At 55.9% G+C, this 27,044-nt stretch overlaps 1 protein-coding gene across 2 annotated transcripts in view; it reads right to left on the reverse strand.

Moving 5' to 3' along the window:
• Window positions 1-26,109, reverse strand: part of GRID1 (glutamate ionotropic receptor delta type subunit 1) — a 784,539-nt gene extending 758,430 nt beyond the window's left edge. The window contains exons 1-2 of one of the 2 annotated variants that reach the window (XM_003903675.5): window positions 25,633-26,109; window positions 23,276-23,431 (exon numbers count right to left, since the gene is read on the reverse strand). In XM_003903675.5, coding sequence (XP_003903724.5) covers window positions 23,276-23,431; window positions 25,633-25,711 — 235 coding nt within the window. In that variant the 5' untranslated portion in view covers window positions 25,712-26,109. The remainder of the gene's footprint in view (window positions 1-23,275; window positions 23,432-25,632) is intronic. The other variant, XM_021943982.2, reaches the window with a different exon arrangement.
• Window positions 26,110-27,044: the final 935 nt, after the last annotated feature.

Here is a 27,044-nt window from a genome sequence, read left to right on the forward strand (position 1 = left end):
GCCTCTAGGAGAGGAAGGCAGGGGAGGGGAGTCGCTGTTTCTCTAGACCTTATAGAAATCATGGGCTCTTGAAACTACCTGCATGAATAACTTTGATAAAACCAAAAACTAGAAGGGGAGGAGGGAAGAAGAAAAAAGGAGGCGAGATGGCCCTGGCTGCCGTGGGGACTTCAGCAGACAGTGCAGAGCAACTGGATGAGGACTGGAGTGGGAAGCTGCCTGGAGGCGGTGGCCCTGGACGAACACCTGGAGGGTGTCAAGGGAGGAAGAGAAAGGCCTTCACTCTGCCTCTCAGGAGCCTACTCCAGTTCAGGCCTCCTCCTAGTCAAGGACCACAGGTGGCCCCCAACCCCGTCCCCCTTGACTCTGGGCCTCTCTGTCCAGTCCCTACAGCAGACAGATCCAGGCCAATTACTGCAATCCCCTGACTCTCAGAGGGAGCCCTGCCTTTCCCGACCCCCACTGGCCCTTCTGTCTTTACCTCCTCCTGGGCACTTGTCCTTTGGCCTCTGGCCTTTGCATATGCTGTGTATCCTCCCTCCTTCGTATTGTTCAGGCTTCATTTAAGAAACCCCCTGCTCCAGGGACTGTCCCTGATCCCCCAGGTCCATCCTTTCAACGTGGTCCCCTAAAACACAAAAACAAAAGGAGCGGAGTGCTTCTAGAGATAGTAAGAAAATCCTCCCACCGACACTGAGCCCCGGATGCCCCAGAGCCTGCACTGCCCACTAAACAGTCCCAGAGGATGGAGGGACTGGGATGAGGTCCTGGTGGGACCCTGGGTGCTCACATGGTGCCCCTCCCTCACACATGTTTCCAGAAGGGCCCGCTCAGGGAAATGCTTAACCATAACCAAAAACCTTAAAGGTGGCTTCTCGGCAGCCAGTGAGGCTGGGCATCCTCCCCCGCAGGGCTCCCGGCCATGGCTTTCCCTCAGCCTGAGCATTCCCTCTCCTGCAGCTCCCAGAGCTAGGCCCTCCTCGCCAGCTGTAAATAACAGACACACTGAGAGAACGTGCCACAAAACCATGGCCACAATTCACAACACGTAGTCTCTTGCCATGAGCCTGGCATTTACATCTGTTGAGTTGGTGCCTCAGGCAGTGGGGTAGACGCACAGCCCTGCCCCTCTTCCCAGCCCTGTCTGCCCAGAGAGGGGCCCTGGGCTCAAAGGGCCTGGGCCAGGTGGCTTCCAGTGGGGTTTCCAGGCTCAAGAGCTGTGTGCCTGCAGTTCTTAGTCCGCGGAGCCCCAGTTTAGGGATCTGGCCTTGGGGACTTTCCAGGAAGCATCTTTTCCTTGGATTCTATGCCAGAGTTTCCAAGCCCAGCCCGGGGATCTGGATTTTAGGGCACTAATTCTAGAAGTTCTATCATGAGATGGGGAACTAGTCCTGAGCTTGAGGTTCTCATCTGGGAGCTTTTAAAGAAGAGTCACCCTGGGCTCCTCCAACTGAGGGGCTGATGTGACCTTCTGGGCCTCATCCACCTCTGCTTACTCCCGAGGTGGCTCCAAACCAAGTGCCCCATGTGTCCAGGAGCAGGGACGAGAGCGGAGTGCTGGAATAGGCAGGTCACACGGCCCTCATGCTGCGGGCACTGCTGCACACAGCCAATGTCAGAAACCAGAGAGGGCTGTAGCTCACAAAGGCCACACAGTGGTGCTGTGCCAGCCAGGAGGTCCAAGTCCCGGTCCCAGTGATGCCTCAACCCCAGGTCCAAAGAACCAAGAAGGAGGTGGGGTGGAAATCAAGATGAATCCCAGCTCCTTTCCTAATACACACACACCCCACTATGTCCTCACCCAAGGTCTGTCAAGCCCCAGAAGTCTTTTGGGTAACTTGGCTGGCCTAACTGGGACAGCCCAACCCAGTTAAGGGGCTGGCTGGGCCCTGTTAGGTACCCAAGGGGGACTGAGACCCACGGGCTGGCCATGCCCCCAGGACGGAGTATGGAGGGCAGGCCTGAGGGACATCCAGAGAACAGGAAGTTTGGCCCAGCCCGGCCCACCCTCCAGGAAGCCCTAGGGAACCCACGCTGCTTCCCTGCCCAGGAGCAGCCTGAGTCGGGTAGCGATCTACCCCCTCCACCGCAGCGTACCCCTCAGCATTGAGGGAGCCCCAGCAGTGAGCAAGCCCTGTGTGCTGTGAGCCCCGGCCCGGCAGCCCATTCCGGGGAAGGACTGACCATTGAAAGGTCTTATTTGTCATAAATACAAATGTTTGTTCCTCTGAAAAGCACAGGCTCTTTAAAGATAAAGATCCTGGCGTTCCTTGCTGTATATGCCCAAGGCCAGGGCCAGTCCACAGTAGGTACTCAGGAAATGAATGAACAAATGAATGGACATTTCCTTTATACTATCCCCACTGAAGGATCAACAGAGGACTTTGTGCAGCAGCCTTTCAGCCATGTGAATGTTCTCTCTGCTGATAGCACTCTCCATCACTTGTGCTCTTAAAACCTTGTTTTGGAGATGAGATGTTCGGAATTCCATCCAGGAATTAGGGTTCGGTTTTCTGCAGAGGGTTATTCGCCTTCTTCTAACAGAACAGAACCTCCCAGTTCTCATCTTAAGCTATCTCACAGCTAATTTTCTGGATTTCTATATATAAAATAAATCATTTAACAAAAAAATCTGTATCTACAGTGTATGGAACAAAAGAAGATTTCAAAGCCCATTAACTCACAGAGATGGTATGTTACTGAGAGAATATGGGCTGTATAATTAAAACAATTTAAATCCGATTATAAAAAGACAGTGGGCTTTACTGCCTGCCACCATCTCACTAATGGAAAGAAAACCAGTATCTTGAGTTTTCTAAAATCACTGTAAAATTGTGAATTAAAACACGTATGTACCATCACTCCACTGCTCCATATTACTGATAAAATGAGATGAAATATTTCTTGCAGAGAACATAAGCCATTGTTGGCTCAGAGCTCTGCTGGGCGTACACAGCATCTGGTGGCTGAGGCCCCCAAGGTGGGAAAGGAGGTGGTCAGCCAGTATGACGGGGTATCCTTTCTAGAAATCCTAGCCTTGAAGTTAATGAGGCGTGGTTCCCCACACCTCCCTAGTGAACCATGGCACCCTGTGTCTGATGAGGGAGAATCGCTGGCATGCAGGGGGATGGACAGAATGACAGTCATGGCCCAGCCAGGAACCCCGCCTTGTGCAGCACAAGCGTGTATTTCAGTCTGAACTAGGGGAGCATGTCCAGAGCTGTGATGAAGGAAATCAACAGTGAGAGCACCCCCACTAGCCAAGTACCTGCTGGGAGCCGGGGCGGGAAAGCACGTGGCCACGCCTGGCCCTTGGCATTCCATCTCTGCATCACGAAAGGCCACCATTCATTGGCTGGCCCTGGCTGCCCCTTGGCACCACCCAGGAAGCTCTTAGAGAATACCAGTGCCTGGGCCCTTGCCAGTCTTGTGAAATCAAGCTCTCTGGGGTGGAGCCTGGGCACTGACACTTTTCTGAATTCCTGGGGCCTGGGTCTGCTGTGCCCACAGTGGCTGGCACTGGGTCAACCCTCCAGAGACATGTGGGCAGGGAACAAATGGGCACCCACTGTATGCATACCATGTCTTCAGACTCTCAAAACAATTCTTCTTCAAGGTAGATGTGAGTATCCCCATCCTACAGATGAGGAAACTGAGGTGCAGATATTTAGAGGAACATGTACTGACTCGCACAGCCAATAATAGGCAGAAGAGGGATTCGGTCCAGCCACAGCACTGTCCAGTGTCAAAGATGATTCAGAGACTTCACCCTATCCCACCTGCCTTCCCCCAGCCAAGACTGGCCCACATGTGCCCCACACTGGACCAGAAGCTAGGGGAGGAGCAGGGACCAGCAGGAGCCAGGGGCTGCCTCTGAGGCCACAGTGGTCTAGCAATGCCACCAGGTGCTGGGGAGAAATGGGGCACAGCCCCTCCTACACCAGTCTCTTTTGGGGCCAAAGTACATTTGTAGGATATAATTTCCACACACCTGGAAAGCCCTGTCTTGACACCTGAATTTTACCACTAGGTCACTGTAAGAAGTCTGGAAGAATTCAGGTCTCTAGACAACTCTTGTGGCCCATGTCACATCCTCTCAGCCACCTCTCCACCTGTTGCTGTGGTGACTGGCTGCATACAGGTATCCTTGGGCAGCCCTCACCTCTGCTCAGCAGGGGCCTCTCTGCTGGCACCAGGTGGGAACTGCCCAGCCAAGCTGCTGCACAAACCTGGAATAGCTGGGAAGGGAGCAGCACCAGGCCCCTCTGACCAGTGAGGAGTGGGCTGGTGGACAAATGCTCCCACTTTCCCTGCCCAGATGGACAATCCAGATGCCCTTTTTGTGGTTCCCTGGAGGGCCCCAGCAGGAACGAGCCCTGGCAGTGACCAGTCAGACTGGCCTTCCCTCCTGCCCTGATTCACACTTCCTCTTCCCTTGGCATATGTTCCAAAGTCCCCTGCTGGCGCATGAGCCTTCATCTCAGATGTCTGACATGAGACATCTTCATCTTCATGTCTGCGTGGAGGGGCCTCAGGCTGCCATATCTTATGAAATGCAGGTACCCTTGTCATAAGCCAGCACCATCTCAACAGTATGTGTAATATAGTCACTCAGAGTGGTGCAGCTTGGGTGGACAGGAATGGGCCCTGGGGTGGAGAAGAGAGAGGCCCGGGGCTACCAGACCTACCACCAGGCCTTGGGCAAATTTGGGGCTCTGAACCCTGCTCCCCATCCAGGGAGAAGCCAGCCAGCCTAGCAGCCTGCTCCTCCTCTCCCCTCTTCTATGGCAGGCCAGGAATCTGTGGCCATGGGAGGCAGAAGCCAGGCTTAGGGATGGGCCTCAGCCATGTAGAAGTCCTGAAACCTCCAAGAATGGTATGCTCTGCACCTGGGATCCTCAGGGAGCTGCTCTGAGTCCAGAGCGCAGATGCCTGCAGAGGCAGGGGTTGGGGGAGCTGACTGGCCTGTGCAATTCTGCCATCCCCACAGGCCTCTCTCCTCACAGCTTAAAGGCCTAGATGGAGGTGCACGGCTCTGAGCTCCAGCGATGTCCCCTCCAGTGGCCCACATCCCAGATCCTTTGATGCTCAGGGCCTTAGTCCTGAGCCACTTCTGCCTGTACCAGAGAGAAGCCCTAAGGCCCCTGCAGACTTTGCCAGGATGTCAGCACCCTCCTCCGTCTATGCCCAGGGACCCTGGACAGCTCACCTCTGAGCACTAGCTCCAGCTATGCCACTACCTGGAGTGCCTGCCTCCCTTTCTTCACCTAACCAACCCCTGTTCCACACTTAAGACTCAGCTCAGAAGTCACTTCTTCCAGGAAGTCTCCCCTGGTTGCCCCAAGCCCAGGCTAGGTTAGGCACCACCCCTGTGCTCCCACACCCCTGGGCAGGCTTCATTCTCTTGTAGCATGCATCACATTCTTAGGCCACTCATCTGTCCCTGCCACACCCAGCCAGTGGGCATAATACGTATGCACAGAGTCCAGACCCGCTGCTGGGTGTGGCCTGCCAGGGCAACTCCAGCACATGGACTCTGCCAGCTGGAAAACACCCTCTCCGCCCCAGCCCGCCTCACACCCCTTAAGAAGGCTCACGTTTCTTCTTGGACCACCACCACCTGCTTTCCCCAGCTGAAGTTAATAATTTTAAAGTAATTAAGTCCAGCAAACCATAACCGATTAAGCAGGGACTGGTGCTGGCCAGCAAAGCTGCCATAGCCTCGTCTCTGCCCAGGCCTGTGTTTGGAGGGCAGCTGGGTGGGGCTGGCCCCGGGTCCACCCCCCCAGGGCCTGACCATCCTGTGGCAGAGATAAACCTCTCTGAGCAGTCAGCCGCCTAATGAGACTGTCAGGGGACTTCTTAATGAGATTAGGCAGGGCCCTAGCTCTGCCTCACAGTGCGAGGATTTCTATTCAATTAATCATTCAGAGCAGAGCAGGCGCTGCCCAGGAGGCAGGAGCCAGGCCCATGCTGATAAGGCAGCCACCTCCCAGCAGCAGCCCAGCTTCCTGAAGTCCACAGCAGCCCCAGGCATTGGCCCCACTAGGCAGAAGGATAAACAGAGGCTAGCCAGGAGGATGGGGCAAGGCTGCTGGCCCAGGACTCCTCCTTGTCCCTTGGAACCTGGAGGGAGCTCTCAGGGTTCCCCACAAATGTGCCCATTGGGAGGAAGAAAGCAGAGATCCCCACCCACAATGTATGCATGGGGTTAGGAGAGGCCTGCCGGCTGGGGAAGACTAAAACCAGGAACAAGAGCACACATGGCAACTACATAGTGAGGGCTATGTGTGAGAGCCCCAGGGCCCGTACCCTGCATGAATGCCGAGCACAGGTGTCATCCTGCGGGCTGGCACATGTCTCTTACCCCAGAAAGCCTACCCTAACTACCCAGCCCCACCCTCCTGCCCTGCCCCACACACCCGTGGACAAACCACAGAGCTCAAAGCCTGGTCCTTCCCCTCCTTACTCTCCTGTCCCCAAAGAGGTTTCCAGCCAGCACTGTTTGGGTCTCCTGGAGCTCACTGGAACAACTGTCACCAGGTGTTGTTGCCCTGAGGCTCCCAGTCCAATCCCCTCTTAATGTGACAGGCCACGTTCCAAGTGCCTGTGGCAGAGAAGCCCCCGGCTGATGCTGCTGCCATCTCCGCATCCTTTCTCTTCCTCTCCAGGTGACCCCACCCCCATCTACCGTGCCTCTTTCACTCTCAGTCCAGGGACTGGGCAGCCCCCACTAGCCTGACAATCAGGGTGTTCTACTCCTTGGGCACCAGGATTGATTCAGGGAGGAAGTGATTCGGCCCCATACCAGCCCAGTGGGCTGCAGTCCTGGGACTCCTGTGAGACTCTTGTTAAATAATTCCCCTCTTCCAGGGTCAAGTGGCCAGGTGGCTGGGCTGATTAGACATCAGCCTGCAACAGGCAGGAGGCTGCTCAGGAAGGAAACCACCCAGGAGACAGCAGGGACAAGGGGTGTGGAGACGGAGACAAAGTCCTGTGGATACCATTTGGGCCTTGGATCCAGCCATGCCTGAAGCTACACAGCCTCTGGCCTTTTCCATTACATGGCCTAATAATGATCCCTGTTTTGCTTAGGCCCAAATGAGGGTTTCTGACACCAGCATGATTAATATGACTAACACGGAGGGTTATTTCAGACCCATGGCAGGTTTCCCTGAAGGCAATAGTCTCAGATGGTCTGCTTTAGCATTCTGACAAACGACACACATGTGGCCCACAACTTCCCCACAGGCCATAAGAGGCGGAAACCCCTACATGCCACAGGGTGCGAGGCTTGGCCACCTTCCCCATGGTCCCAGTGGGGACCTCCCAGCACATCTAGACAGGCTCCCCCAAGGAGGGGCTCTCTGGGAAGATGGCCCCTAGACCACCTGTCACTGGGGTCTCAGTCCAACAGCAGGTGTGCACTGTGAGCTCTCTGGGACACACAGTGTGCATGCAGTGTGTGTGTGCAGGTCCTGGTGTGTACTTGCCAGAGGCCCAGTCAGGCAGCCACTCAACAAACATTTGCTCCACCCCTGCATGTGCCTAGGCCTGTACAGGCCCGGGAGTCCCAAGATGAGTTCATGGTGCTGGTGCTCACAGACTTCAAAGGCGCATGTAGAAGCCAGACACCAACTAAGACACAATGAATGGCATGGCAGCAACGAGGCAGCCCTGGCCCAGACAGAGGAAGCAGAGTGGCCAGGAAAGGCCTCCTGAAGAGCGTACAGAGCTGAGACTGGAGACGGGGCTCGGTGGCACAGGGTGCATGGGTGTAGGCAACCAGGAGAGAGCAGACTGGATGCCAGGGCAGAGGCCAGACCACGAGGACTTGAACACTGAGCACAGGTGTGACCCTGCAGGCCAGCAGCCACAGGGGCCTGGTGTCGGGAAGATACCCTGGGGAGCTCTGAGGGGCAAGGCTGAGTAGGGGCCCATCTGCCATGTGCCAGTGCCTGGGCTGGCACACAAGAGCCCCGGCACGTCCACGCACATAGCATGTCCACGTGACAGCATCCCAGGGCAAGGCCAAGGCAGAGCCACATGCATGCCCCTGCTAGCTGCACCTGACATCCAGGAGCTCCCAGGAGCACTCACCAGTGCTGATCAGTGCATGCTGAGACTCATCACAGACCTCGCTGTCCTGCCTTTAACAATGTTAATTTTCTTCTCAGGAGCTAAGTAGCCTAAAGCAGTGGGACCCATCCCGGCTGCACTCATGCAGGCTTCTCCTGAGAAAGCTTGAGCATGAACAACCACAGAGCTTCAAAGCCCTTCTAGCCCCTGCTCACCAGGAGGGGTCCAGCTCCTGCTTCCTCAGAGGCCAACGTGGCGACAGCAGTGGCTGCTGGCTATGAACTCAGATGGGCAATGGTCAGCAGCTTCTGGAGTGCAGAGGGAGGCGCTGGTGGGAGCCGGTGGGAAGCACCTCCCTGCCAAGCTCACAGCTGTCAGGCTCGCCACTCCAGACCTGCAAGAGCTCCTCCCCTTCCTGGCCACGGACCCTTCCACCTACCCTGGCCAGAAAGAGGCAGTGGCCAGGACCACGTCAGCCCCATTTCACCCATGGAGACTGCTGGGGGCAGAGGGGCTCATAAGCCCACAGGAAAATTCCCAGGTGGGAGAAGAGAAGACAAACCCAGGTTCTGGTGCAGAAGCTCACACCGCCAGCACCTGGAGCCCGGGTGAGCTTCTATTTCTTCTGCAAGGCTTCTCCACTCACCCCCACCCGCACAGGCACACCTCAGGCATACAGAGGTATGGGGCCTCCAGAACTTTCCCACTCCAGCCAGTGAGTATTGGAAACATCTCCATCGTGGTTCTCCCCTTTGCACGTGGCCTTGGAAGACCTCATATAAATAGCCATTACCAGGGAGAAGCAGTGCCATCAGCTCCCATCTTTTCTTGACAGGAAGATCTTCAGTGCAGAAGCTGACCAGGAGGGAAGGGTTAGCACAGGCAGACCCACAGGGGGCAGGACAGGACTGCTATACACACAGCTGTGCGACCCCAAGTGGTCCTGAGAAAGAACACGGGACAAGGAGCAACAGCATGCAGAGACTGCAGAGAGCAGAGGTCCTATGAGTCCCTCCATCCTGTCGCCCATCCAGGGACTTTCACTGAATACCTCCAACCAGCCTCATACCAGGCTTGGCTCTGAGGACTTGGCAGCAAACAAGACAGACACTTCTCTGCCCTCACAGACATGATGGCCCTCACAAATAAATTATTAACATCATTGCTGATGAGGAAACCTGCAAAGAAGGAAAATAACATTTTGGTAGAGTAATAGGGGCCCTACTTGGAGCCAAGGGGAGCTTCTCTGAGGAGGTAAGATCAGAGGCATAGCCAAAGGCTGAGAAGGGGCCCAGCATGCAAAGAACCTTCCAGATAGTAGGAACAGCATGTGCAAAGGCCCCAGGGTAGATGCATGCTTGGCTTGTTGGAGAGATGGGGAAAAGGCCAATGTGGCCAGAGCAGTGAGGTCAAGAGAAGTGGCGACTGAGACACAGGTAAGATCGGCTTTTGTCAGGGTCCTTGGGGACTTGTGGCCCCAGCGAGGGGTCTGGATTTTATTCTTAGTGCAATGGGGAGCCATTGAAGGGTTTCAGCAGGAGACGGAGGTGATTAGATTGATTTTTCAGATAACTGTGGCTGCTATACAGACAATGGCCTGGAGGGAAGGGCAGAAGCAGGGGGCCACGAGGAAGTGACCTCAAGTGTCCAGGCTGGGGCTGGGGAGATGGCAGTGGAGGTGGAGAGAACCAGACAAAAGCCAGGTGCATAGTGGGAGGCCCAGCAGGTACAAGGAGAGCACCAGCTTGGCTGCCAGTCCTTCACACTCCCTAAGCAATCCCTGCTTCACTTTGCTTTCTGTGTCATTCCCTGTACTGCCCAGGATTGTCCTGAGATGATGCACAGACAGCCCTGGGCAGTTTGTAATGTATTGGTAGACACCTCTGCTTTTTTTAAAATTGACGTATAGTAATTGTACATATTTATGGGATACAGAGTGATATTTCAATACATGTGTACAACGTGTAATGATCACATCAGGTAATTAGCATATCCATCACCTCAAACATTCATCATTTCTTTGTGTTGAGAGCATCCAAATTCCTCTCTTCTAGCTGTTTGAAAATATACAATAAATTATTGTTAATTATAGTCACCCTGCAGTGCTCTAGACCACTAGAACTTATGCCTCCTAACCAGCGGTAACTTTGTATCCCTTAACCATCTTCTCCCTATCCTCCTTTCCCCTGCCCTCCCCAGGCTCTAGTAACCTGTATTGTACTCTCTACTTCTATGAGTTCAATGTGTTTAGCTCCCACATGAGTGAGAACATGCAGATGCCTCTGCTTTTGAACAGGCAATCACCAGGAGCCTACAGTATGGCAGACGCTGCCAAGCTCACCACATTCCTTTCCCGAGTGAGATTCCTGGGCCAGCTGCAAGCACCACCCAGGTGACTGTCCATGAGGCTTCTACAATGAAAGGAGGATTAGCTGAAATGGCTCCAGGACCTCAGCCAACTCCAGCATCCCGTGGCTACATGAAACATGCACGAGACAGTGTATGTGGATAGAAAAAGTGTGCAGGACTGAGTCAGGTGCAGACACGCATGGGCTAATGGGATTTCTGGGATTCTTGTAGCACACGTAGGAGCTGGTCTGTGACCCAGTGTCAAGCCACAGGGCAGGCTGGGGAGGTGAACTGAGGGATCAGGTCTAGGTCCAGCCTGCTGGACATTTCTGAGGTCAGTGAGGGCAGCACAGGCCTCCCTGCAAGGTGGCTGGGGCTGGGAAAGACAGCCAGCTACCTCTAGAAAGTAAGCATGAGATTCGCAGAGCTCTGAACACACTGGACTAAAGGAGTCAGTGTACAGTCCACATTTGGAGTCAAATAGCCAGCTGCATGAGCATTGGCAGGGGTGTCTGATGCACCGCCTTTTATTGGGAGAAGATCGCAGAGCCTGAGGATCAGAGGTTTACCCAGAGCCACAGCAGGCAGTGATTTGGGAAGCCAGTGTCCTCTTTGGCTTCATCAACATCAGCAGAGTATCCTGAACAAGCAGTGACCATTCCCATCCCTCTGCACTGGCCAGGTGACATCGCGAGGACAATAACTGTAGCTGCTCTTTACTGAGCACCTCCTTTGTGCCAGGGACATGCTAAGTCCTCTGCAGTCATTACTTCATTTGTTCTCAAAGACAGCCCATTAAGTGGGGGCACCAGTATCCCAAGTGTACAGGAAGGAATGCTGAGGCTCTGCGAGTTATGTCCCAGGGACCCTGTGTGTTAAGAGGGGCAGTGACAAAAGAAGCTGGGCGCAGTGGCTCACACCTGTAATCCCAACACTTCAGGAGGCCAAGGCGGGCAGATCACAGGGTCAGGAGTTTGATACCAGCCTGACCAACATGGTGAAACTCCATCTCTACTAAAAATACAGCTCAGCATAAAGACTGTCCGAGATGAGAGTCACCAATCCTTAGAGGTACACGGAGCTTCAGCTCATGTGGTTCAAGGCTGGATTTGAGAAATTTGGGCACTGTAGCCCTGACAAAGCAGGCTGGCCCATGCTCCCTCAGGCAGTCGGTGCCTGGCCAGGTCTAGCCCCAGGCCAGAGTTTGCTCACAGCCCTTCCTCTCCTGTCTTAGTCTGCTCTGGTTGCTAAAACAAAACACCATAGACCAGGTAGATTAAACAACAGACTAATTTATTTTCTCAACAGACAGTTCTGGAAGCTGAAAGTCTAAGATCAGGGTGCCAGCATGGTTGGTTCCTGGTGAGGGCTGTCTTCCTGGCTTGCAGACGGCTGCCTTCTTGCTGCATCCTCACATAGCAAAGAGACACAGCAAGCTCTTTGGTGTCTCTTCTTATAAGGCCACTAATCCCATCATGAGGGCCCCACCCTCATGACCCCATCTAAACCTAATTGCCTCCCAAGGCCCTGCCTGCAATGCCATCACATTGGGGGTTAAGGGCTTTGATATAAAATTAGGGAAAACAAACATTCAGTCCATAACATTTCTAGACCTTCCCCCACTCTGGCCTTGGCTTTGCATGGCCCCCTCAGCTCTGGACACAAGAACTCTGACATCTGCTGACCTGTATAGCTGAGACCCCAAGAGGGCCACTCCCTGGGGTGGTAGGCAGACTGGCTCCCTCTCATCCCACTAGCATGATGCTGAGATGCTACAGGTGACACCAACAATGAAGAAGCACTTAAGGTGCTGTCCGCGGCCTCCTCCTGATCTTGGCCAAGTTAAGTGACCACCACTGCAATGACCATCCCATTGGATGATCTCTGAGGGCCCCGGAGTCAGGTCTACACATCTAAGGCCAGGAATGTGCCCCAGGAGGGAGAGGAAAATGTATTTATTGAGTGTGCACTACAAACTGCCCTTAGAGCTGAGGATACCACAGGAAACAAAAGCAACCAAGTCCCTCCCTTCCCACAGTCCACAACCTCCAGGAGGCATCACCAACAAGTCAAAGGAAACACAAGGCAAGGGGAGCACATGGCCAGGTCAGTCTCCTGTGGGTGCTGGGATGCACCCTGAGGATGCCACCTCCCAACTGGAACCTCACGTGAGTCCAGGAGGAGTATGAGGGAGTTAGCAGTGCTCCAAGCAGCAGCTGGAAGCCTTGGCTCTTTCTGCTAAACATACCCAGGCAGCATGGGTGTCTGCAACAGTCTCCTTGTGTGTGCATGTGCCTGTGTACATACACACCTGCTCAGCACTGCCCACCACACCAGAGCCCCCAAAAGCCTTTTGGAGGGCTGAGCCATCACACTGCTGGACTCTCCAGGGCACCTATGGCCATGTTCCTCCTGGAACAGGAGGAACCCGTTCCAGCAGTGTGGTGGCTCAGCCCTCCAAAGTCTTTATCAGGTGCACAGTAGATGCCCAGAGCTGAGGCTCAGGTCCCTGCACAGAGCTGGACCCCAGCAGCAAGCCTTAGGCCAGCTCCAGTTGGGGTTCTGTGATAAGGAGAGACCCACCCTCAGCTCTCCAGGCCCAGGCTGGCAAACCGCAGGACTTGGGGGTGGCCCACAGAGTTGTTTTAGTTACCAGAACCCTGTGGGAGAGGTGAGTGAGGGCAGGTACCCTGGGAGCCTCCTGGGACAGAGGAGGAGCAGCACTGGATGTTACAGCCACGGCAGGGAAGGTGGCAGGAACCCTAGAGCCCAGCTGAATCAAGGCCACCTCAGCATCTGACACTGGCCACTGAAGATGGAGCACTGCTGGGAGGGGGGCTCAGCCCAGAGCTCAGGTCAGGCCTCAGAGCTCTGAGCCCAGAGCCCAGACCAGAGGCCAGAGTGGGGCCACTCCATGGCTCACCACACCTCTGGGCACTCAGATGAAAAGGCAGAAGAAGGCCCACGACCCCAGGCCAGGAGCAGAGCCACAGTAGGACCTCAAGTCTCCACCCTGGACTGAGCAGGAGGAGTGCCATGAGGGACAGAGAGCAAGGAGACGGCCTTCCAGGCCAGGCCAGGACCCAGTTTATAGGGGCACTATAAACTGCCATGGGTGGGCTGGGCCCAGAGCTCCAGGCAGCAAGGCCTGTGTCTCAGCCCTGACCTGGGGATTGCTAGCACCCAGACAGGACCCAGAGACCAAGAGGTGTCGTGTACCTTGGCAGGGTCCTAGGAGGATGGAAAACATTGTGGCCAGGACACAACAAGAACGAATGCCTCCTGAACATACTATGTGCCAGCACCCATGCCCTCAATGCAAGAATGAGCCCCAAGGCACTAAGCACCCCTCTCTCGGGCACCATGGTGGACTGTCGCTCACCACAGCCTCCCTCCTGCCAGCAGTACATCCTCTCTAGATCCACCACCACAACCCCAAGGCAGCCCCATTTCACAGAGGTTGAGACTGAGGGTCAGAGAGGGAAAGTGATCTGTTCGAGAACACACAGCTAATGAGTCAGATTTGGGAACTGAACCCATACCTGCCTGACCCCTTTCCACCAAATAGAGCAAGGTAGGCCTGCCCTATGGCCAGGTCCTACGGAGGCAGGGGCAGGCCAGTGGGATTCTGGCCACTTCATGCACTCAGAGCAGACAAGGCCACAGCAAGATGGAAATACCGTGCCGTGACAGTCCACAGGTTCCCAGAGTCCCAGCCCATATGGACGGCTCTGAGCAGCCTCCATATGAGCCATGTGGTCAACACTGACCTCCTTCCCTGCTCTCCTGAGGCACCCAGAATGGCTGGGGCTCAACTCCAAGCCGCACATCTCCACCGCCCTAAGTGGGGCCAAGGCTGTGGGAACCTGCTCACACTGCCCAGCCCAGGGCAGGAAGTGAGAGGAGGACAAGTCTCCACCATAGACCACTCAAGCTAGTAAGATCACAGCCACCTCCGCCTCTTCACCCAGTCACTGCCCTGTGCTAGCCCTGGGCTGGGCTATTCTAGTGCGTTTCCTCAACTGATCCTCTCAGCTGTCCTCTGTTCCATTTTACAGTCATGGAAACCAAGGTTGCCCACCCAGAGTCAGAAAGCAGAGCAGGGGTGGGAGCCCCAGTCTGTGTGAGGGACAGCCACTACACTCCCACCCCCTCAGCTCCTGGACACCACACGGATGCTCCGGCGGAGACATGGGTAAGGGCCAGGCTGAGCACAGTGGGGAACCGGGGCGGATCAGGTGGAGATGCAGTCGCAGAGCACAGCTGCCTCACCTAGAGTCTGTCGAGGGACGAGTGTGAGGGAAAACTGGAAAGATGGGGCCATCAGGGCCACATGTCCCACACCTGGGTGGAGGAGGAGGGGCAGCCTGGGCTCAGGACCACCCTAGGCCCCCAGCTAACACCCTCCACCTCACCCACTGGTAACCTACACTGCCCACAGCTTGGACCTAGAAACAAAAGGGGCCATCTCATCCCCTCCGGACCACCCTGCCCGCACCTCAGGCCCAGAAAGGGGAACTCTGGGTTCTCCTTTCTTCAACCGTGGCCATCTGCCAGGAAACTGGCTGTTTACGGGCTGGGAGGAAGGGCTCAGAGAGTCTAGCTGAGATGTTGGACGCAGACCCAGCTGCCTTCCTGGGCCCAATGCCTGTCAGAGAGGGCAGCACCCCAGAGAAAGGGGCTGTCACAGGCCAGCAACGGCAGAGAGATGCGTGGTCTCTGCCCCAGCCCACTGCCATTAGCAGGAGAGGGCTGCCGCTTTGCGGGGCAGCAGGGGCAAGGCGTGGGAGTCTATATGAGGGACAGGGCCACAGGGCTGAAGCCGTGGAAAGTGCAGACTTGCCAAGTCCAACTACGGGGACAGGGGGAGGTCATGGGTGCTGGTCCTGTCGGTGGCTGGGCCGAGAACCCAATCTTCACCTCATGACTAGCTCAATGCTTCTGAGAGCTGGGATTGTCCAGGCGCTGGTTTACAGAGCACAAGATTGGCAGACATGGAGAAAAGCAGAGGTGCAACCCCAGCCGGGGCTGGGGACTCTGGCTTCCTGACTTCCCAGCACAAGGAAGGGCTGCCCAGAGGTCTGCAGAGGAGGGACAAGTTGCTGAGTACACAATGGGGAATCGATGGGAGCCACGGATTCCACCCAACCTAGCATCCAATACCTAAAATTGTTTTTGGCTTTTGTTTGTTGCTATTGTTTTAATGAATCGCCAAGGAAACAGGAAGGCTGTTTCGACACGAATGGGAAATAGGCATTTCTGTTGCTCACCAGTTGTTTCCAGTTCTCTCTGCTTCCAGGCACATAGTAAGGCTGTGCTTCCTGGATCCCTTGTGACTGGCTGTGGCCATATGACTGGTTGCAGCCAATGAGTCATAAGCAGAAGTGATGTGGGCACATCCAGGCTGAGCCCCCCAGAGCTCTCTTCCCCTCTGGCACAGCAACTGGCAACAACCAAATGAAGTGACCATGAGGGGCCAAGCTCCCCACTGACCGGCAATGGACACACAGTAGGAGCAGGAAATACTGTGTTGTGCAAGCTGCTGGGAGTTTTGGATTGTTTGTTACTGCAGCATAACTTAGTCTCCCCTGACTCATATAATGGGAAACACAGAGCAAAACCAAAGGGTGGAGACCCACAGGCATGGCCATGGGTAACCAAGTGTAAAAAGAATCACATCCAGGGATGGAATGGGTTAGAAATGATCTGGGAAGAGACAGGGCAGATGGGATGCTCTGAGTTGTTAGGCAACAGCATTTCCTGGGCAGTAGAAGACTCAGTGAAGATGGAAGACAGCTGCTGTGAGGACAAAGCTAGAGAATTTCAACCTGGCAGCTACAAGAATTAGGAAAGAGAGTCTGTGTGCCATTATAAGAGGTGACTATGTGTGCTGAGGGACAGCCTTAGCTGGCCCCCAAGAGAAACCTGGAGAAATGGCCCCAGCAGGAAAACTGTCAAAGTACTCATGTCCTAGACCTAGAAACGGAAGGTGTCATCTCATCCCTTCCAGGCCACCCTGCCCACACCTCAGGTCCAGAAGGGGGAACTCTGGGTTCTTCTTTCTCAACTGTGGCCATTGGCCAGGAAACTGGCTGTTTACAGGCTGGGAGGAAGGGCTCAGACAGCCTAGCTGAGATGTTGGACACAGACCCAACTGCCTTCCTGGGCCCAATGCCTGTCAGAGAGGGGAGCACCCCAGAGAAAGGGGCTATCACAGGCCAGCCCAGGACTAGGAACAGCAGCAGCTCAAAGGCAGTATGATCCATGGCCTCTCCCACACGCCTGGCATGAGGTGTCCATCTGCTCATTGCCAGTTAAGTCCAACCTCCCAATCTAGAGAGTCGAGCCATGGCAATAAGGAATGAAGGGAGCCTCTTGAACCCAAAATTTGAGGAAGTGGGTGGTGCCGGAGTGTAGTCTATAAAAATAAGAAAGTGTGTGTGTCCCCATGCATGTGTGCATGTGTGTGTGCTCTTGAGTACATGTGGATGTGTGTGTGCCGGAGTATATGCATGCATGTGTGTGTGTTGCACATGCGTGTGTGTGCACCTGCACAGGAGTGACTCCAGAATGAAGGAGAACCCTGACGCCTATGAGTTCAGCACCCTGACACCGTGAATTCAGCACAGGTTTGTGGGAAATCCAGAGAGGGGACCCAATGTCTAACTCCAGACTATCAATGCCTGCAGCCTTATCCACAGCTGTTATCACTGGCAGTAGCCCTTGAGGGGTCCAGGAATAACAGCTGTCTGTGGGATCCCAGGCAGCAAAGTAAGACTGACTTCAATGAGGGCCCTCCCTTGGGCTCTAGGTAGGCATAGGCATAGATGGTGAGGTTCTGAAGAACAACCTGCCCAGGCAGAAAAGAGGCCCTGGGTCCAAGCGGCAGCACCAACTTACAGTCTGACTATTCAAACAGCAGTTTCCTCCAGGAACTTCCTTATGCACAAGCAGCAGCCAAGCCCAGGAAAAGAAGCTGGCATGTCACTGGAGAACACAGGTTAAGTCTGTGGAGGCCCCACAAGCTTACAGTGTGATGCTTCCAGAGTGAGCTTTATAGAAATGGAAAGGAAACATAGCCATCCATCCCAGGTGACTGTAGCAAGCCCAGCGAAGACAAGAGGATGCCCCCCAGTAAGCAAGAGTGCAGTCAAGCATGCAAAAGATTATCAGGGTGGAAGGAAAGTGGAGGTGGACAGTGCACATTGGCTACATTGGGCAAAGACAGGTGTGCCAACGTGGTAGCAGAAGAATGGCCCATAAAGATGTCTACATCCTAATCCCCATATCTGTGAATATGCTAGGCTACATGGCACAGGTTGCAGACAGCATTAAGCTTGCAAACCAGCTATCCTTAAAATAGGAAGTGCTGGGTGCGGTGGCTCACGCCTGTAATCCCAGCATTTCAGGAGGCCGAGGTGGGTGGATCACGAGGTCAGGAGATTGAGACCATCCTGGCTAACACAGTGAAACCCCGTCTCTACTAAAAATACAGAAAATTCGCCTGGCGTGGTGGCGGGCGCCTGTAGTCCCAGCTACTCGGGAGGCTGAGGCAGGAGAATAGTGTGAACCCAGGAGGCGGAGCTTGCAGTGAACTGAGATCGCACCACTGCACTCCAGCCTGGGCGACAGAGCGAGACTCTGTCTCAAAAAATAATAATAATAAAAATGAGGAGATTATCTGGGATCATCCAGGTGGGCCCAATATAACCACAAAGGTCTTTGAAAGAGGGAGCCAAGTGGAAAAGGGGGGAAGAAGAGTCAGAGAAAGAGACGTGATGACAGAAGCCAGGTCAGCATGAGAGGATGTGAGAAGGCCTTGACCCGCCATTGCTGGCCTTGAAAATGGAGGAAAGGGCCAGGGGCTGAGGAACCCAGCAGCCTTCGGAAGCTAGAGAAGGCCAGGAAACAATTCTCTCCTCCAGCCTCCAGAAAGACCCAGATTTTAGCCCAGCAAGACCCATGTTAGGCTTCTGACCTGCAGAACTGCAAGAGAATAAATGTGTGTTGATCTAACCAACTAAATTTGGGGTAAAATTTGTTTCAGCACCACAAGAAAACTAATACAGCTGAGAGGATGGGAATAAGGGGTCTACAGCATCTTTAGGAAGACATGGACATCACACTCAGACAGCCTCTGACAGTGTCTGGTGAGGCTGCCTGCAGGACTGCAAGGGTGTGGCCTCGATGGTACCTACAATTCTCTATAATTCTGAATGGAAGCCGAGGAAGACGCCGGAAGCCATCAGGGCTAGCAGAATGTCTAGATACCAGTGTGGCCAGTGAGGGGCAGAGTGACCACTTAGGAGGTAACGGATATAAACTGAGCAAGGCCTCCACATGGGCACCAACAAGCTCTCTGTGTTTCATTTTTATTTTATTTCATTGTTTCATTCTGTGAACCACAAGCTATTCTTGGTAATGTTTATGTCTTCCTAGAACCCTTTTGTGCTTATGATAACTAAAAGGAATATTGCCTCACTTGCATGCACTCCTTTTTTCTGCCTCTTCCCTAAACTGTTATCCCTCCACGCTGCGACAGGTATATCTACAGCATATCCAATAACTCACGTCTTTTACTCACAGTAAAAAGTAATGCTGGGAAATGAGAAGACTCGTGCTCAGCCGGTTCTTTTATATAAATTATATGCATTTATATAACCTCCTACTTGAGCAGGCACTTTACGACAATCTGAAATTTTTTTTATTTAACAAATTAGGATCTCTTTTAGTATCTAGAAGAAAAATTTTCACACTATTTGTTAATATGGACTTTGCCAGCTAAATCTAAGATGTAACATTTTAGAGATTTAAATGTCCTTTATGTGTTATTTGCTAACTTTCAATCCTTATCAAATGGATATTTTATTGTGTGATCCATTCTTTTCCATAAATTGACCAAATGTCCTAAAAGGCAGTGCTTGTAAGGAGCTTGTTAAAAGTCAGCCTAAAGAAATTGTTAAGTATAAATCTTAGGACCAATATATCCAGGCCGAGTTTCTTGTTTTGTTCAGGAATATTTAATTCTGCATATCTCAGCATAAATAGTTCCTTTAAAAAAAAAAAAGTTTTGAACATTGAGAAATGTACGCAGTTACTAAAAGTAATGTTTACAAATAGTTCACAGTGATTTCAGAAAAGGCCAGTGATGTTAAATGGGAAAAAAAAAAAAAACAGGATATAAAACTGAACAGAATGGGAGCTCTCAAACTTTATAAAATACAGTGGTGGGGGAAAGACTAGAAAGAAACAACACTAGTGCAATTCAGAGCAATTTTGTTCTGCTTCTTGATGCTTTCCTGTACCTTCCACATTTTACATAATAAGCACACATTGCCCTTTTTCTTTTTTATATTTTTATATTAATACATGCTCATTGCAGCAATGCATTTTCTTTTATAATCAGGGAAAAGAAGTAAGAGCTAAAAATGAAAAGGTCAGTTTGGGTCCTCTCTCAAGGAATTCACTAGCTTAAAATAATGGTGTAGCTGAAAATATCAACAGCCTCAAGAGAAGCTGAGATGGATTCACAGTTGGGTCAAGGAATGGAAAGGGAATTACTGTTTACAGAACACCCACCTCAGGCCTTATGCAGACGATTTACACACGTCTCATCTCATTTAATCCTCACAATCCCATGAGGCAAATCCTATGATTATTCCCTTCGAACAAATCTGGAAACAGAAGCTCAGAGCAGGGCTCCAGGGTCACACGGCGAATGAAGACAAGATGGGAACTGAAACTCTTTAGGCTCCACCAAGCTCTTATCGCTGCATGGCACTGCCTCTCAGACCAAAACAGCTACAGCACCACTCTACTGAGAGGTCACTGTGGGCTTGTCCAGTCAATGATGGAGATCGAGCCCCCATCTGCCTTTGCTCTCCATCCCTGACCACTCCCCTACTAAAACTCTTTTTCTTTCCTACTCAACCTGTATCGACAACCCATGTCCTGCTGCAATGAATGCCCAGGCCCAGCAGTGAGAGAGAAGCCATTCATCAAGCAGGGATCAAGCCCAGTGATGGAAAAGCACCCCACAGAGTACAGCCAAGGAAGGACATCCAGAGAGCTGAGTACCTGCAGCAGAGCCCCAGGCAAGGGAAAAGGAGGCTGATGAGCACTGCTCTGCCCCTCCCAGAGGCCTTCCAGGGCTGGCTCCTCCCATCCCTTGTAGGCATCCAAGGGCTATGCAAGGTCACAGGATAACAATGGATTTCAGTCCACCAGACTCATAAAATGAAAGTAAATGCTAGCTTTCACCAGCACAAACTCTCTGGGCAGTAGGCAGCCCAGCAACAATACCTGGCCAGTGTCTCTCTCCTTCAACAACTATCAACCACCAGAATCTAACTCCCTACTTCCAGACATGCAGAAACACTCACTCTCACACCCCACAGAGACCGTGTCAGCCTGCCATCCTTGGAGCCTGAGACATTTTTCCAGTTATACAAACAGAGAAACCAAGACCCAGAAAAGGCCCCGGGGTGGAACATTTGTCCCCAGGACAAAGTTGCTTTGAGGAGCTTACAGGTTGAATCACCCATAGCTATGTTTTGTGTGGCTTGTGCTGTGTTGTTTACATTGCTTTATTAGTTGATGACAGCTTTAAATCAAATTTTACATTACGGTCCAGATTTGGGGTTCCTCTTTAAAAAATAAATCAGCATGTCTACAACAGTAGGATTTTCACTCCCAAAGGCAAAATCGGTTAAAGTTGTGTGACAGCTTCTCCTTTTAATGGAGATGACCTCTTCAGGCCCTATACTCCAGGTACCACAGGAACCAGCTGCCCAGTTCATCCTTGTATGTTACCTGCATGAGGTGGCAACCTTGTGCAAGAGCACCATGTTTAGTCCCTGGGGAACTGCTGATGGGAGTGAACGGGCATCATTCAGGGGCAAAATGAATGAGCTTGGATACTCAACACTGCAGAGGGGAGTCAACAGAGGTGTGTCACCAGACATGGAACACAGGCAGGGTCTCCACTACACTGGGAGCTCCTGGGTCCAGGAAATATGTGCTTCCAAACTGTGGCTTCGGCTCCCAAGCACAAAGAATGAATGTCGACAAAGATGGGGTGTGTGGAGCCAGTGTCAAGGGAACAGGAGGCAATGTGAAAGTTGTAGCTTGTCACCCCAGGTCCCCACCCCAGTTAGGGTTCCTTCCACTAAGAAGGCCCTGCCCTCCTCTGGCTGGAGCCCACCCCAAGAACCTGCAAGGAGCTGTGGTAAGGACACACCGAAAAGAAGTCCAGAACAGGGGGCGTCTGGAGACAGAGACTGCTGGTGGGGCACCAGACACCAAAGAAGGGCAGGAATTCCTCTTCCCTGTACCTCAACAGACATCTGACAATGGACATCTGTCACAGCTGGAAGCAGCAGCTCCCATAATAAGCAGTGTTAGCCTCACCCCCCGCCCAAAGAAAACACTTGGGACTCCCGGTTTGTAAAACCACCTCAAGAAATCCTTGGACCTTCAGTCCCCAGAACTAGTCCCCGGTCCCTGCCCCCAGAGCTGGCCCCTTTCCTTCCTCTGCTGCACCCAAGAATAGGAGACCCCCAGAATTCCTCCTTCCAGCACAACAACCTTCCCAACACCAGCTCTGACACCCCAGACCCAGAACAGAGCCATCATCGAGGTATCCTGTCCTTGCAGGCACCAGGGAGACTAGCAGCCCATGTGTACCATAGCAGCAAGAGGACTCTGGGCTCAAGGGGCTTGAGGAGAAAGCACCGGCCCGGAGCTCTTAGCCAGCCCACCTCCCACTACACCCACTGCCCTCTCTACACTGCCCTACCAGTTCCTCCAGCAAGGAATCCCTGCATCCTGCACCACTAACTGTGCCCTTCTATCCTCAGCACTGAGGGGCACTGGCCTCAGAGTCCCCATGGTTGTGGGGAGCAAGGCAGAGGGAAGGAGAACGGACTTAAGCTGGGTAAGTGTCAGAGGTGGAGCCTTAGGCCTTAACCAAGAAGCTGGAGGCTTGGAGAAGGAACCAGGGTTCCGGAGCTGAAAGTCAGGTTGAAGGGGAGGGACTAGGAGAGAGGAGGGAAAGCAGAGGGAGTTGCTGTCACGAACGCCCTCGCCGCGCACCTGTGGCGCCTGCCGCGGGGCCCGACCGCAGGCAATGGCCGTGGACAAGGGCGGCCCCGGCGCAGGCTAGGATTTCCCCGCAGCGGGACTAGCCCAGCTCCGCTCCTTTCCTGGGCGAACAGCGCCCACCTCCGGCCCAGGCGCCTCCGCCCGCGGCGCGGACAGCGATAGAGAAACCCGTTCCTCCAAACGTGGTGGAGGAGCGCGGCAGAGAAGCGCCGGGCTGAGGCTCTGGGGGCAGTGGGGCGCGAAACACCGCGCCTACCAGGTTATGCCCAGGAGAAGGAGACAGGGCGGGCTCCAGGCGCTGGGCGCTCCTCACCTCGAAGCAAGGAAGACACCGGCCCACCGAGATCGGGGCGGGGGGGGCGGTGCGCCCGACACAGGTACCCGGCACGCAGACACGCCCACCCCCAAACACCCAGAAACAAAGACGGCCCCAAGCCACGCACGCCTGCGCAGCCAGCGCTGGGCGCACACCCGCGCACACACAGCCCGAAAGGCGGCGCGCAACCCGCAGGAAGCCCAGCTCCCCGCGCTCGCAGGCTCTCATTGCCAGCCGGCAGCGCAGAGCAGTCCTGGCGCCGCTGCCTAGGTGGGCCAGGGAAGGCGCGCTACCGCGTGTAGCACCGCGGCTGCCCAGGAGCAGAGGGGGACCCGCGCGGCCCAGCTCGTCCCCAACCCCGCCAGTGCCCACTGCTGCGACGCCTCACAGACCGTGTCCCAGTGGGCCCTGGGCACAGCGGTCACTCACCTTCCTGCACAGCCTGGAACGGGTTGTTGGCCTCGATGACCTTGATGGAGTAGGTGATCTTCTCGCTCTGCAGGATGTCATCGTTGAGGCTCAGGTCGGATACCGCCAACTGGAACACCCTGTCGTCCTTGGCTGCGTTCTCCTCGAAGATGGCACCTGAAGGAGAGGAGGGATCAAGACCGGACCTAGACAAGAACCCTCTCCCCGCTTCCCTTAGCCCGAGGGTCAAGGCACTCGCAGACCGATGATTGCCAGGTGGTGGGAAATCTGAGCTGGGATTTCAGCTTGGCAGGGTAGAATAAGGCTCTCCCATCTCCACCCGCACAGGAATATGCTCCCCTCCCCCCAGCAGCCCTCAGCGCACACGTGCACACAGTTGACATGAGTTACACATGCACATCTCACATGCTGCCACCAGGTCACACACGTGTCTCACAACCAAGGCACCACATGTCCTAGCCATACCCCACAAAAGGGACTAAGCCAAGCTAGGGTGGCCCCAGGCAGTGCCCAAATGCCTTCCATAAATCCCATCCCAGGAGCCAGGAAGTTCCCTGGGAGGGTGGTGTCCCCCACCCAAACCCCAGGACAGAATGATGACTCCTTTCTGCCATGCACGTCCCCTGCTGAGTGGAGCTGAGCGAAGCAGGCCTACAGTTGGCTTTCCTGCGCAGAGGGGTCTTCCTTAGGCAGGGGTCTCCGGTGGCCTGCAGCTTGGATGGCTGTGACGCTGCCCGGCCTGGCGCCCTGAGCTCAGCCTCCTACTCTCCATCCTTCCCCACTTCCATTTCCTGTATGTCTGTCGAGGGGAGTGGGGGAAGGGGACTGTGTCCTAGGCGCCTCCACGTTCAGATCTAGCGGGGCTGGGGGTCCCAGAAGGACCTGTTCTTGAAGGGTTTTCTAGAACCGCGGACAGCTCCTCCAGGGCGCCTTCCGGCTGGCGCTTTGTGCACCTATCACAGCTTCCGCGGACCCTGCGCTTCCAGCCGAGATGCGTCCCACCAGCCCGAGCCTAGTCCCGCAACCTGGGCAGCTCTGGAGTCAGCCACCCACACCCCGCCTCACCAAGCCCCGAGGGTCCCTGAGGTCCCGGAGCTGGCCCAGTGATCCCTCAAGCTGGGGGCTGGGTAGAAGGAGGGAGGCCCCGATTCCTCACTACACCCGGAGCCGGAGCCGCAATGCTGACCGCGAGACCCGCACCCCTCCAGGGCGGGAAGCAGGTTTGGTCACGGGCCCCTGCAGGGGAATCGTAGTTCTCTGAGCCCAGGCCTAGTACTCACCACCCCACTCCACGCCCCGGCCCCGCCTGTCCCGTCCTCCTCGCCTTCAACACCTCCCAACCCCCAGTTTCCCTGTGATCGCTGGTCTTTCCCAACTTCCGGAAAGACGACTGCGGAGGGACTCCCAAAGCGACCGCTGTCAGCCCCCCAACTCGGCCCAACTTCCCGAGATTCTTCCCGTGTTGCTCCCAACTCCCACCCACTCCCCCTCGGCGCGCCCACTCCCCCTCGGCGCGCCCCCTCCTCCTCTGTTCTCTCATCTTCTCTCCCGGTTCTCTCTCTCTATCCATCTCTTCCCGCTCAGCATCCCCCTACCCCGCGCTGCCCACGCTTCTTCCCTCGGCTCCCAGCACCCAGACTGTCTGGGCCCCCAAGACTTGGACCAGGCAAAACTCTGGGACTGTCCAGGATGGGGCTGCAGTCGCCACAACCAGATACACACGCACCCACACATACACCGAGGGCTACACAGACACACCGGAGAAGCAGGCAGACACTGTGTCCACTCTAACAGGCTGACAGACAGTCGTGCACGCACCAACACACGCTCAGATGGCCCCACACACCCCAACGCCCTCTCACAGTAACACCGACACCGTGCCAGGCGCACACAGCGACACACGCTGACAACACGCACCCACACACATTCACACACGGTTCCGGTCCGGTCTCTTTGATCTTGCCCTGCCAACTTGACGAGCCCCCCGCCGTGCCTTCCCCTGCCCCCAGCTGCTCTGAGCTGCGCGGAAAGGACCTCCCGACCCGCCGACGGCCTCTCTAAGGGCGCGGGTCTCCACGCGCGTCCATCCCGGTGTTCTCCGAAGCCTCGGCCCTAAGTGTCGGCAGAGGCCGCGGGGCCCCGCGCGGAGATCGGAGCCCCGGGGAGCGGCTAGCAGCCAGCGGGAGCGCGGCGCGGCCCGTGCACAGCTCCTCCGCCGGGCGGCGCGGCGCGGCCCTTCGGGGAAGCACCGCCCGCCGAGCCCCTCGGCCCGGGGAACCGCCAAGTTTGGACGCCGCGCACCCCCTTCCCCGTTGGGGCCCCCGCCCAGCCTCGGCCCGGCAGCCAGCCACGCTCACCGATGTGGATGATGGAGTCGGCCCGCACCGACACGCACTGGCATATCCAGGGGAGAAGCCACAGCGTCAGCGCTTCCATGTCCCCCGGGCGCGCGGCTCATCCGCCTGGGCCCGGGGCGAGGCCGAGGGCAGCGCGAAGCGGGGAGGCGCTGGTCCCGGTGCAGTCCCGGGCCGCTCCCCGGGAGAGCCGAGCCCGCCCGTGCGTCTTCCCCCGCGCGCCCGCCCCTGCGCCCTGCGCCCGCCCCAGCCCAGCCCAGCCCAGCCCAGCGCGGTCGGGCTCCCGCTCCGGCTCCGGTGGCGGCTGCGGCGGCGCTGGCAGCTTGAGCCCAGGCCGGCGCGGCGGGGGCGGCCCGCGGCGGTGGCAGCGGCGCTTCCCGCGGCTAGAGCGGCTTCGGGGGAGGCTGAGGCGGTGGCGGCGGCGGCCGGGCTGGCGTGGCGGCTCTGGGCTGGCTGTGTGTCTGAGCCCCGGCTAGGAGCGAACTGCGGAGGACGCCCCCTCCCCTCCCCCTCCCCCTGGGCTCCGCTCCCCCTCCCCTCCCTGCCCGCCTCCCTCCCCTCCGCCCTTCTTTCTACCACGTGACTGCGGAGCCTCAGCCTCGCCGCGCGGCGCTCGCCCGCTCGCGGCTCGGAGGGGGCGCCGGGTGCTCCACGCTCCCGGCCCGGGGGACGCTCGGAGACCGGCACGGCGGCAGGGACCGGCCTGGGCTGCGGCGCGCCGAGCCGTGGCTGTCCGGGCCTCCTTCTCCGGTTCACCAGGGGCGGGAGAACGGAGGAGGGCCGGCCGCTAACTGCCCTCGAGGGGCTCCCGAAGCGCCCTGGCGATCTCAGCAGCCGCGGGTCTCGGGTCATGTCCCCGGCCGAAACAGACTGTTCCTCGTGGAGTGGGACCTGGGGAGCAAGAAGAGAGACCGGGGCGGGGCGCCGGGCCAGGCCCCGGGACACCTGGGGAGCCAAAGGGGGCCGGCCGCCGCGAGCATCTCGGAGCAGAGCCCGGGCCGCGGGCTTGAACCCTGGCTGGCCGCGCGGTCCTCGGCGGGCGCCCATCCCCCGCCCCGCCTGCAGCGCACTCAGCCGGGAGTCGGCAGGAGGCTCGGACTCTGAAGCCCAATTCATGGCCGGAAACCGGCGCAGCCGTGACCGCGGCGCCTGGACGTGAGGAGCCTTCCAAGCGGCCGGCGGGCTCAGACTCCGACCCTGCACGGAGCTTTCTTGCGCGAGCCCGGGCGAAGAGCCCGCTCCTCGCGGCCATAGCGGAACGGGGCTCCCTCCGCCTCCGGTGCCTGCCTCGGGCCGGCCACCACCAAAGCGTTAAGCTGTTGTGGGCTCCTGCCTGAAAGGGACTGGGCTCCATGTGGCACCCCCAAGATTACGAGGAGACAGCTGAGTTTCCTGGAGTCTGGGATCTGGCAGAG

The sequence above is a fragment of the Papio anubis genome, chromosome 11 (genome assembly GCF_008728515.1).
Source record: "Papio anubis isolate 15944 chromosome 11, Panubis1.0, whole genome shotgun sequence".
NCBI lineage: Eukaryota > Metazoa > Chordata > Mammalia > Primates > Cercopithecidae > Papio > Papio anubis.